The following is a 12,657-nucleotide window of genomic DNA, read 5'->3' as shown; positions in this document are numbered from 1 at the left end:
TTGTGAATATAGTCTAAAATGTGACAAAAAGACTCACGAAAAATGCAGGATAGTATGTCTCTCCTAAAAAAATACAAAAATCATTGACTAAAACTGTTTTTATTTTGTAAAGTTGGTTAGGGCCTTTAAGCTTGTGGAATATTTCATGGACGACCTCTTCGACCTGTATCCATTGCATTAAAAAGCATTTGGGAGGTGTTGTGCAACCGCAAAGTAACCTAAAGTACCGCGCGTCTCCATTTATATAGTTAAAAACTGAAAATGAAAAAAAATAGAAAATCTCTCGGTGAAATATTTGCTAAGTCACAGATATCGAAAAGCTACCTTACCATGAAAAAACATTTTAGGTACATTCATTTTCAATAATAATTGTCTTCAGCCATGGCGTGTGGGGCGACACGGGACACATGGGGCGAATAGCTGTTTTAGGCATGTTACTGTACAAGATTTGGATATTTTTGAAAAGTTTCGGATAGAACAGATACAGAGCAACAAAAATAGTGCATTGGTTTCCAAATTTCAAGCTTTTAAGTGCTCTAAAATTTGTACCAGCCTAAAATAAGGGAAAATTTCATTAAAAAACATTATTGCAAAATATTTTGAAAGGGAAAAAAAGTAAAGCTATCAAGTGATTTTACCTTCTTCAAACTATGTTTTTTTTATTTCACTTCAAAGCTTTATTGTGAAATATTCAGAAAAGGGAACAATTTACATCTAATAAATCTTTTTAAGTAATATAAAAAAGGAAAAAAGATATTATTCTTCAAAAATGAGAAATACTTATTTAACAAAACAAACAAAAAGGTAGTAATAATTATGTCAAACGTCTCTGAGTTATTGGACCAATTATGCGAAATGTTACTACCGTTACTGTTACTGAAAAAGGTTTAGTTGTAAGACACTAGATAAATTTAGTTTCTAAGGAAATTTCTTTTTCAGTTCCACCCATTCAAACCCGCGCTTTTATTTTCTTTATTTGAAACATTTTTTCACTTTATTTATTTTCTGAGAAAAAATCATAATCATAATTATAAAAAAGGATTAGCCATCACCACAAAGTGTTTTTTTCTCTTCTTCTTGTTTATCTCTGTCGCTTGTGTTTTGTTTTTTTTTTTCATAATTTTTCATTCCTTTTTTTGATTACATCTTGATCCTCATTTTGTTTTTTTCTCTTACTAAATGATACTTTCATAATTTTACACGCAATAGTATGGTTTTTTATTTCTTTCTTGCGCAAAAACGTTACACAAACTCGGAGCAGGAAAGAAAAACGGGAGGAAGAGGAGGAGGGAAGGAAATCCGTAGGGAGTTCTAGCTTGGGTGAGGGAAAGTAGGTCCAACAGTCAACAGAAACAAAGACGGGCAATAAAATATAAAGTAAACTTTGTCTACTAAACTAGGTTCGACCCTGCTGAAAACGTCAGCGCAGTCAGAGGATGCACATTTGTCGCGGCTTTTAGGCGCAATCACTTAATAAAACCGCATAATAATAAAAGGGAGCGAGAGAGTTGTGTTGGGGAAAAGTGGGATTTCTGTGTGGGGGGAGGTTATTACACTTAAAACATGTTTACATCTAAGGATTTTCTCTTTTTTTTTGTTTACTAATTTTGAAGCCACGCTCTTGCTGCCGGCGGCTTCGCTCCCCAGCAATTTTGTTTTGCAGTTTTGCTCTTTTTTAATATTTACAAATCAAGCTTGAGTTGTTTACGCTTTTGTTTACTTTTTTGGTTGAAATGCAAAAACACGATACTTGTTTTTTTTTGTTTGTTTAATCGTTTATCTCCAGCGATTTTTCGGCATGGGAGGTAACTTTTTTTAAATTAATTTTGAAAAAGGAACAAAAAAGTTGTCGATATTTTTTTTTCTTGTGGTGGTGCTGCTTGAAAAGAAAAATTTCAAACATTTGCAGGATTTCGTAAGATTTCGTGTTCGTTTTCGGTTAAATCTGCTGCGTGTTTTTGTTTCAGTGTGGGTGTGTGAGAGTAGGACTATGTGTTTGTATTTGTTAGCTTTTCAATTTTATTCGTACGTGAAAACTTGTTTTTTTTTAATTCTTGCACTTTCTGTAGTCTAACAATAACTAGTTTTTATATAGCTTTTTTGTTGTATTTTTCAATAATAATAATGTTTATATTCTAATTCGCTTGTTTTTTATGCATAAGTTTCATGTTTTTCCAGCTTTCTTTTTTTCATCGTACGGGGGAGCTTATCACTTTGTGTATTTTTCTTTTGTTTACTTTAACGCTGAAGAAGATATTCTTTTCTGTTGTCTGCGCTGCTGGTTATACTTTTTGTTTTGTTTTCGTAGAAGAACGTTTAGTGAATTTTGCATTCTAATTTTTAGTAGGTTCCGCGCTCAATGTACAAATCTTTTTCGCGTTTTTTTTGTTTTGTTTTGTTCAACATATCGTTCCAATTTTTTGTTACTTTAGAAAATAAATAGTCAGTTTTTGTTGCTTTTACTTTTAATTTCATCAATTATATATTATGGTTTAAATTTTTTCTAGTTTCTGTTTTCTGCAATTTTTCTCATAAATTTAAATTTTCTCGTTCATTTAACCTTTTTTCTCATATTTTTTACTCATTATTATATTCTATTCACTCTAACGATTAATGAGATTTACATGCTTACTGTTGCGGTTACGTGTGTGTTTGTGAGTGAGTGAGTAGATGAAACTTTATATACAGCAATTCCATTTGAAAAGAGCCTAAACCAAAAAAAAAGTTCTCCGATCGGGCTCAAAATTTTTCTGGGGGTTCCTTGGCCAAAATAATTAGACCCGTATTTTTTTGTTTGGCCATTAGGATGGCCTACATCGTGCTAGGTGGTTCAAAAATGGCAATTTTCGTCATTTTCGCAAAAACCACTTTTTCTAAAATCATATTCATCCGATTTTAGCTGTCTTAGACGCAAAGAAAGGTGATGAGTTTGGCTATTTGGGAAAAATAGTAAAGTTCCAAAATCTAGCTTAACTATTGAAAAGTCGTATGAAAACTTAAAATGGCGTTTTGATTCGAGCCTATTTTATCGGATTCTCGGAAAATTTCACATAACATATCAAAATTGGCGATGTCGAACCGTACGTTTTGGAGATACGATTTTTGAAAATAAACTGCGTTGCACGCGCAAAAACGGGAAAATGACGAAATCGGCAAAAATCAACTTTTTCACTAAAACTGCGATAACCAGCGATGACCTATACATGTCTGGGTACCAAAATTTTCGTAATTGAGAGACGCAACTTTTGGTACCATAACATCTAGGTCATCGCTGAAATTTTAAAGTTATCGCAGTTTTAGTGGAAAAAGTTGATTTTGCCGATTTCGTCATTTTCCGTTTTGCGCGTGGCGCGTCGAAAACGCAGTTTTTTTTCAAAAATCATATCTCGAAACGTACGGTTCGACATCGCCAATTTTTGATATGTTATGTGAAATTTTCCGAGGAATCCGATAAAATATTTTCAGACATAGGCTCTTTGGTCCAGACACGGTCAAAACGCCATTTTAAGTTTTCATACGACTTTTCAATAGTTAAGCTAGATTTTGGAACTTTTACTATTTTTCCCAAATAGCCAAACTCATCACCTTTCTTTGCGTCTAAGACAGCTAAAATCGGATGAAATGGCGCGAGATATGATTTTAGAAAAAGTGGTTTTTGCGAAAATGACGAAAATTGCCATTTTTGAACCACCCTAGCACGATGTAGGCCACCCTAATGGCCAAACAAAAAAATACGGGTCTAATTATTTTGGCCAAGGAACCCCCAGAAAAATTTTGAGCCCGATCGGAGAACTTTTTTTTTGGTTTAGGCTCTTTTCAAATGGAATTGCTGTATATATAGGTTTTGAAATGAGTTTAGCGTCTCGAAGCGAGAGCGAGCGATGGAGCGCGACATGGCGACGCAACGTGAAATTCAAAATGGCGGCGGGCTCCACCAACTGCCGTTTTCGGGGACGTTTTTCCCAACCAAAATCTCACTAAATTGCACTAAATTTGGTAGCAAACGCAAGCTGCGGCATGAGCACGCAATAAAAATGGGGGCGTAAATTGCAAAAAGAAACGCTACTCTTTACTCGGTGAGAAAAGAGGTTTACTTACGTCGGCCATGTTTGTGAGCGAAGAAGCGTCGATGAGAGTGCGTGAAGAAATGTACACTGAAAAACTACTTTAACTGTGTTACGACGTCTTACCGGTCTAGTACTACAGTACAGTAAGAAACAGGTTTAAATTTACGCGGCATTCTAGTACTACACACATTCGATCGCACACACACAACGACGGGGGGCTTGAAAGAAATACAACAGCTAGTGTTTGCATCATATTTGGAGCCGCTACACAGATACATATACAGCTATACAGATACACTGATGGCGCAACTGCTAACGCCCCTAGCGGCGAGTAGTGCAAACGCTCGATAAAAATCAGTTTTGATAGATTCGACCTACCTACCAAACACATACACGATGACGACGCGACGCGTCAGAGGGAGGGGAGAGAAATCAGGAAAAGGGGGCGTGGCTCTACTAGTACGTTGCTCTAGTACTACACGCGGAAAGGGGTGTGGCTTGGGTGCACGATTATATTTTGTTTGTTTGTTGTTAGTGTGGTAAACTCACCAATAAAATCAGTCGTTTTCGTTTGTTTGTTTAATATTTTCCTAGGTTGTTGACGAAAATATGGGAGCGCACGTGGTTGGATTTGTTAGTCTTGTTTGTTATTACTTTTTTTTCCACAAAGTGTACGTGAGAGAAAGATTTGTGTGAAATGAAACGTGGGCGTGGTCTGAGGTGGTCGGTTGAAAGGCATTTTTTTTGTTCGTGTGATGAGCCGCATGAGTGTGTGTGTGTTATATTACTTTATTCAGGTGTGTTTGAGTGTGTTTTAGTTCTGACATTTAAAACTGTACTGTGCAATTAACATGTTCTATTTTGTTTTGTTTAGACGCGAATATTTTAAATCTCTTTCGCTCGTTTTGCTACAAACAATAGAGGATTGCGCTACAAAACAGTGCCCTACTGGATTCGAGTAAAACTGTGTGGCTGCCTAAAACGAATGGATTCACCAACGACGACGACGACGTGAGGAAACTGAAGACCATGGTTTTCGCCACTAATATTTTAGCTCTTTCTCTCTAAGTCTGTGTTATTTGGTTAGTCTTCAACGACGATGGAAATACTATCATTTACTGGATGTTTGGATGTTTTTAAAGTTACTCTAACTGTTGTAAAAAAGAACATTCTTTTTCAATATTTCTGCTCTAATCTTTAGATTAGTTCTAAATGTTTCCCTCCTTCACAATCACGACATATAGCTCACCTTATTTACAGCGTGGTGGTTCTCAGCAGCGAGGTGAATATACTGTTATATGCAACCTTTTCGCCACCGCCGCCGCCGCCGCCTCCCGCGCCCTCTCGATTGCCAAATTTAAACTTTTCCGGCTGTTGATAGTAGTAGTACTGCTGCTGCTGCTGCTGGTGGGCGTGGCCAATCATCATCGTTTTTGTAGTACTAGAATCGCCCGCGGAACCTTTCCGCTCGCCGTCGTCGCCACCACTGTTTTTCCGCTGCGTTTCCCCACCGCCGTCACCTCGTGGGGAACTTACGTTTTCGTCGCCACCGCTGCCACTTCCGCTACCGCCATCGCCTTCTCCACCACCCCCTCGGTCGCTATCGTCCGGGCCGTCGTCGCCGCCACCATCGCTACCGACCGAGTGGTACTCCTCCGATTTTGTATCGAGTCACAGGCGTAGATCGTACGCGATCTTCGAGGCAATGTTCTTGAAGCCGATGCTGGTGCCTAAGGAGAATGGGAGGGGAAGGTTTTTTTTTATTTATTTGCTTCAAGTAAGATAACTAAGGGTCCAACCATAAACCACGTGAATACTTTTAGATTGTCCATACAAAAAAAAACTTTTTTGAATGGAGCGTGGACAATTGCAAAATTCAAATATGTTTGATCGATAAAGGAGATATGCAAACATCAAGATTTTTGTGAATCTTGTTTCTTGCCAGTTTCACAAAATTAGTGACGTTTTAAAACCTGTTTTTTTCCGAGACCAAATTACGGAACAAAGCACAAAACAGTCCAGCAAGACGTATTTGTTCGTGTTTAAGTTCTCCAGTTTTTGATTATTCAAGGTCAAACATTAGAGCGAGATGTTTCGTTAAATAAGGGCCCTTGAACGTACAATATGAAATTTGAACTTGGTTGATTGATTTCACGGTACTTTCCAAAAAGACGCTTTATTTTTATCGTTTGGTTAATTATTGGGTTTTATGTTTCATTTTTAGAATTTACAGGTATTAAGTTTTCGGATGTTTAAACGAATATTTAATTTTTTTAAGTATATTTTTTAAGTACATTTTCAAGTTCATAGAATTATAAAATTTCAAAATTCGGGATTTTCGAATCATGTACAGAATTTTTGACTTATAAAATATGAGAACTGTACAACATTTAAGATTGAAAGAAATTTTTTTTTGAGTGTTCAGAATTTTTAGAATTTTTCATGTTTTTTCAGAACTTTTAGAATTTGAATATTTTTGTACTTGTATTTTTGTTTGAATTTGTAGAGGCTTTAACATTTTTTAAATAGGGTATATGACCCTATTTTGGACCTAGTACCTATTTTGGACCTATTTTTATTAATCGAGGTAGTTCAGGCTTTTAAAGTACGAATTCACTGAATCCAACCAACAGAAAGTGTAGGCAGGATCGTTTTGTATCTTACCTCTTCCAAAAATGTTAACACTTTTGATTATTTCCGCTTTTTCAGCCACTTTTTCCAACGCCATTCGAACTTCCTTTCATTTTCCTAGCACATCGATTAGGTCCAAAAATTCCGGCCTCGTTGCTTATCAGATTTGGCTCGCGACACCTTGATGATTTTTTCTGTTTCGCACTGACACCAAGCAATTTCTTCCGGTTTCCGAGCAATGTAACTGTTGTTTATTTAATTCTTTCTTGTTTTCCGTCACTAAACCATTGAAATAACTATTCTATTATCGAAAAAAACTCATTTCAAAATATTTTTTCAAATCAGCCGCGTTGGATCAGTTTTTGGAGCTACTTTGCCGTCGGTTCAAGGCTATCACCAACACATGCATAACAAGGTGTTGCCAGTTTTGTTTATCAATTTATTTCGATATTTCATTGAAATTAATTGAATTTTTTTAATTTAATATTTTGAATTGAATTTCTTTACTGTAATTATTTGAATGAAATCTTAGCTTTAAAAAGCAAATGATTAACAGAAACAATGAAAATATGTTTTTTAAACGATAAAAATGCAAATTGATGCTAGAGATTTAGATGATTGTTAGTACCGATTGCAAAGTATCCCAAAATTTAAACTGATGTTGATTTATTTTTGTCTTAACATCATTATCACCAATTTAGCCGCATATATTTTTTAATTTTTGCTTCAAAAAATGCAAACTGGCTACCCTGTTGGAATTGAAGGGGAAACGATTGAAAAACCTAAAGGGTCTAGTTCATTAAATCGTCAGCTGTCACCGTGACAGGTGCTGTCAACATCGCTTACGAGTGGTTTTTGAAAAAGTCGTATGAATTAAATTTAAAAAAATCTTGAGTTAGTTTTAAAAAGATCCTAAGCGCTAGTAGTAAAACAAATTCATATTTTTCCGCAAAATGAAGAGTAAAAATTGAATACGTATGGAATGGTATGGAATCATACTGACCTTGGTAGAGAAGTGCTCAAAGTACCTCATGAAGAACTTTTCATGAAATTTTGAAAAGTTTAAAAAGTTAGTTAACTATAACTAAGAAAATGTTGATAAATAGCATTATTTTCATCTTCTCAACGTGTCATGATTTTTTCAATGAACATGATTTTGAATCGTAAAACGGAATGCATTTTCGGATTCTTCGGACAATTTTCCACTAGGAAAAGGGTACTAGGAAAAGGTAAAATAAGAAATATAAATATTATTTGTTTTTGAAACATAATTTAAAAAAATCTCATAATTTAAAGGCATTTGAGCATGAGCATGAGCATGAGAGACCACCCATGGTTGTCCTTCTCCGTTGCTGAACAGGACCGTAATATTCTATCAATACAACCGGTCATACGCTTCAACGATCTAATGATGTTTCCCTTATCAACAGCATGTATTAATGCGCTTAAAAGATAAAACATTAAGATCATCAAAACTAGATCTGGAGCTAATAGGTAACAGTCGTTGGCCACCAACGGTGCCCGCCATGTCAGTTTGTAGATCTCGGGGGATTGGGACGGGAATGTTAGTTAGCACAGGTTGCTACCAAGGGTGGGTTCTATACGATATCCACACCCCCACGTGTGCCGGAAAACCTACTTCTACTTGGGATTTTGTTAGTGGGTAAAGGTAATGGCCAGGATTCATCATAGAGGATGATGATGCGACCCAATAATCAATAAATTTTGTTTAATAGTGTGATGGATTATGAGTTCTCAAGGCAAACAGTCGGATGATGCGGAGAGACTATTCCCGGTTATTTGGTATTGAATTAGAATAAATGATTCAATCTTAGACAGCCGGCTGTGGAAAGATAAAACCAAATAAAATGCGAAAATGCGAAACCGCCTGGATAGAAAAACAAACACAATCGGGGGGACAACAAAGACGGAAACGGCAACGAAAATCTTGCGTGATGACCACGACGTGCACCGTTCAACTTCTCGAACGCAACTGTCAAACTCCCCGAAACCGCCCGGATAGAAAAAAAAAAAAAAACAAATGCAACCGGGAGGACAACAAAGACGGAAACGGCAACGAAAATCTTGCGTGATGATCGCGACATTATACATGTAATACAAATCCATAATTTAATAAACAAAACTAGTTTCAACGAATTTCAGGCAAAGTTCTGAATTTTTAACAATATTACCTAAAATTTATATGTATTATATTAAAAAGCTTATAAACATAATTAACTAAGTATTGACATGAATGATTTTCTTAAAAATTATATCAGCAACCTAAGTGATGGTAAGTTCGAAGTAAAAATAATGTTTGAAAACCTCAAATCTGCTTTTAACAAGACAAACTATGACTATCAAACAAAGTCAAACAAAGATTTTTTTTCAAATACATATTACACTGTTTTTAAAGTGCAACATGTAGTTAAACTTTTTGTCAAGCAACTGTAAAGTTTAACATGACAGATGAGAAAGTTGCACACCAAGTTACAAGCTATAATCTCCGTTTAAAATTTCTTGATTGTTTAATAATATTGGAACATAAGCTCTGCGTAAAATTTAGAACCTTTTTTCATTGTAACTTGTTATGTTTCTGGGTCATTCATTTAATTTTAAGATGGGGAAGGTGTTTTTATTGCGAGTAATAACGGGTTGTCTTTTATGTTCTAATGCTTGAACTATTAGGTCGTAAGAATATGCAAATTGTAAATAGGACAGAGACCTGCTAAAGATGCGTGAGATTCCTTTCAATATGATTAAAACACGTTTTCAAATTCAAATCCATTGTTTCATCATAATTGTTTAATTTCTGAAATAAATATTTTCCAAATTTTAATCGTGGATAGGCCCTTTGGTTTATCAAACCGAGTTTTTGTAAGTGTGCGTGTTGCCGCCGCACGCCGCAATTAGAGTTGTCCAAATTTCAACCAATCAGAGTGTGGGTCCAAAATAGGTTCAGCGATGTCTCCAAAATACATTCAATAAGTCCAAAAAGCATCCAAAAAATGTTTTACTTGAAATGCTTATTACAATGGAATGGTTAAATTATTTTAAATTTTCAATAGTACACTTTGTTAAGCATAAATTAAGGCACAAAACAATCCTGAAACGAGCCAAATTAGTTAGACCGTTCCTGAGAACTATGCGAAATATGTTGACGCTTTGCATAGTAGGTCCAAAATAGGGCCATATACCCTATGCGAAATTTTTCAAGAAATGTTTGGTTTTTTTTAATTTTTCATGTTTTTTTAAATAAATGTTGAATTTTATTTTTTTAGGATATTTTTTACATTTATACAATTTAAAGAAAATATTTTTTACTTTTATTAATAAAAAAATGAAATATAATAATTCAAAGGATATCAAAAAACTTCACGAATTTTAAGAATTTAAGAATTTAAGAATTGAAAGAATTTAAAGAATTTAACCCTCTACTGCCCAATTTTTTTTCGAAAATTTTCTTTTTTCCCGTGTTCAGGGGATCATTTTGAGCAACTTTTGTTTTTCGAGAAATTTTACTGCTCTTATTTTATGATTTTCTTGTGTCATTTTTAATATTTTAATTTGCATTTATCTTGTTTAGTTTTTGTTTGTTTTTGATAGTAGGGTATATGGCCCTATTTTGGACCTACTATGCAAAGCGTCAACATATTTCGCATAGTTCTCAGGAACGGTCTAACTAATTTGGCTCGTTTCAGGATTGTTTTGTGCCTTAATTTATGCTGAACAAAGTGTACTATTGAAAATTTAAAATAATTTAACCATTCCATTGTAATAAGCATTTCAAGTAAAACATTTTTTGGATGCTTTTTGGACTTATTGTATGTATTTTGGAGACATCGCTGAACCTATTTTGGACCCACACTCTGATTGGTTGAAATTTGGACAACTTGAATTGCGGCGTGCGGCGGCAACACGCACACTTACAAAAACTCGGTTTGATAAACCAAAGGGCCTATCCACGATTATAATTTGGAAAATATTTATTTCAGAAATTAAACAATTATGATGAAACAATGGATTTGAATTTGAAAACGTGTTTTAATCATATTGAATGGAAATTCACGCATCTTTAGCAGGTCTCTGTCCTATTTACAATTTGCATATTCTTACAACCTAATTGTTCAAGCATTAGAACATAAAAGACAACCCGTTATTACTCGCAATAAAAGCACCTTATCTTAAAATTAAATGAATGACACAGATACATAACAAGTTACAATGAAAACAGGTTCTAAATTTTACGCAGAGCTGTTGTTCAAATATTATTAAACAATCAAGAAATTTTAAAGGGAGATTATAGCTTGTAACTTGGTGTGAAACTTTCTCATCCGTTATGTTAAACTTTACAGTTGCTTGACAAAAAGTTTAACTACATGTTGCACTTTAAAAACAATGTAATATGTATTTGAAAAAAAATCTTTGTTTGACTACCAGGGTGCCTTTGATAGTCATAGTTTGTCTTCTTAAAAGCAGATTTGAGGTTTTCAAACATTATTTTTACTTCGAACTTACCATCAGTTAGGTTGCTGATATAATTTTTAAGAAAATCATTTATGTCAATACTTAGTTGATTATGTTTATAAGCTTTTTAATATAATACATATAAATTTTAGGTAATATTGTTAAAATTTCAGATTTTTGCCTGAAATTCGTTGAAACTAGTTTTGTTCATTAAATTATGGATTTGTATTACATGTATAACTGAATTTAAAGAATGAATCAAACGTTTTCACATTTTAAATGAAATTTGTTTTACTGGAAATGCATTTAAATTATGAGATTTTTTTAAATTTTGTTTCAAAAACAAATAATATTTAATAATATTTATATTACTTATTTTACCTTTTCCTAGTACCCTTTTCCTAGTAGAAGATTGTCCGAAGAATCCGAAAATGCATTCCGTTTAACGATTCAAAATCATGTTCATTGAAAAAATCATGACACGTTGAGAAGATGAAAATAATGCTATTTATCAACATTTTCTTAGTTATAGTTAACATACTTTTTAAACTTTTCAAAATTTCATGAAAAGTTCTTCATGAGGTACTTTGAGCACTTATCTACCACGGTCAGTATGATTCCATACCATTCCGTACTATTAAATTTTTACTCTTCATTTTGCGGAAAAATATCAAACCTATCAAAGTCACCCCGGCTGTCTCAAATCATAAAATTCATAATGTTAATATCGCATTAACCTCTTATGCTTATTTTTTTTCGAAGTTTTTATTTTTCTAGCTGGTTTAATTGTGTTTCTAACATGATTGACACGGTAAAATTTAAAAGTGTAATTTATTATAAACCAACGCTGCCAATAGAGCTTTATGACGTTTTGCGTACACACACTAGCGCACCATTTGATTTTGCTGGCCGGACAAAATTTAACCTCAATCTTTTTCTTGTACGTACACGCAATACATACGCACGTAGATTGCTCCATTGTGAAAAAAAAATCGTTATACTTGTATTTTCAAAAATAATATATAGATAAATATGCAAAAATCAGATAAAACTTACAAAAAATATATTATCCATGTGTATATTTCTCTGATTAGTTTGCAATACGTCTTAAAAGCCATCACGATCTCCGACACAGTTTTGATTTTTTTTTCTGAACCAAACCAAATTTTGTTTGTTTTCCAGTAAAGAGGATTTAAAAAACGTGCAGATGAGAATTAAAGCATTTTTTATTTATAATTCGTAAATTGATCGAGAACTAATCGAAAAATTGATTTGTTTACAACTAGCGCTTAGGATCTTTTTAAAACTAACTCAAGATTTTTTTTTAAATTTAATTCATACGACTTTTTCAAAAACCCCTCGTAAGCGATGTTGACAGCTCCTGTCACGGTGACAGCTGACGATTTAATGAACTAGACCCTTTAGGTTTTTCAATCGTTTCCCCTTCATTTCCAACAGGGTAGCCAGTTTGCATTTTTTGAAGCAAAAATTA

General features: G+C 34.1%; 1 protein-coding gene across 13 annotated transcripts in view; it reads right to left on the bottom strand.

Moving 5' to 3' along the window:
- Window positions 1-4,582: 4,582 nt before the first annotated feature.
- The window catches only part of LOC6042640 (MAP/microtubule affinity-regulating kinase 3), a 111,801-nt gene continuing 103,726 nt past the window's right edge, over window positions 4,583-12,657 (bottom strand). For all 13 annotated transcript variants that reach the window (XM_038252763.1, XM_038252765.1, XM_038252769.1 and 10 more), the window contains one exon: window positions 4,583-5,797. In XM_038252763.1, coding sequence (XP_038108691.1) covers window positions 5,739-5,797 — 59 coding nt within the window. In that variant the 3' untranslated portion in view covers window positions 4,583-5,738. The remainder of the gene's footprint in view (window positions 5,798-12,657) is intronic.

The sequence above is a fragment of the Culex quinquefasciatus genome, chromosome 2 (assembly GCF_015732765.1).
Source record: "Culex quinquefasciatus strain JHB chromosome 2, VPISU_Cqui_1.0_pri_paternal, whole genome shotgun sequence".
Lineage (NCBI taxonomy): Eukaryota > Metazoa > Arthropoda > Insecta > Diptera > Culicidae > Culex > Culex quinquefasciatus.
Note: the sequence above shows the minus strand (reverse complement) of the source record. Positions and strands in the feature narration are given on the sequence as shown.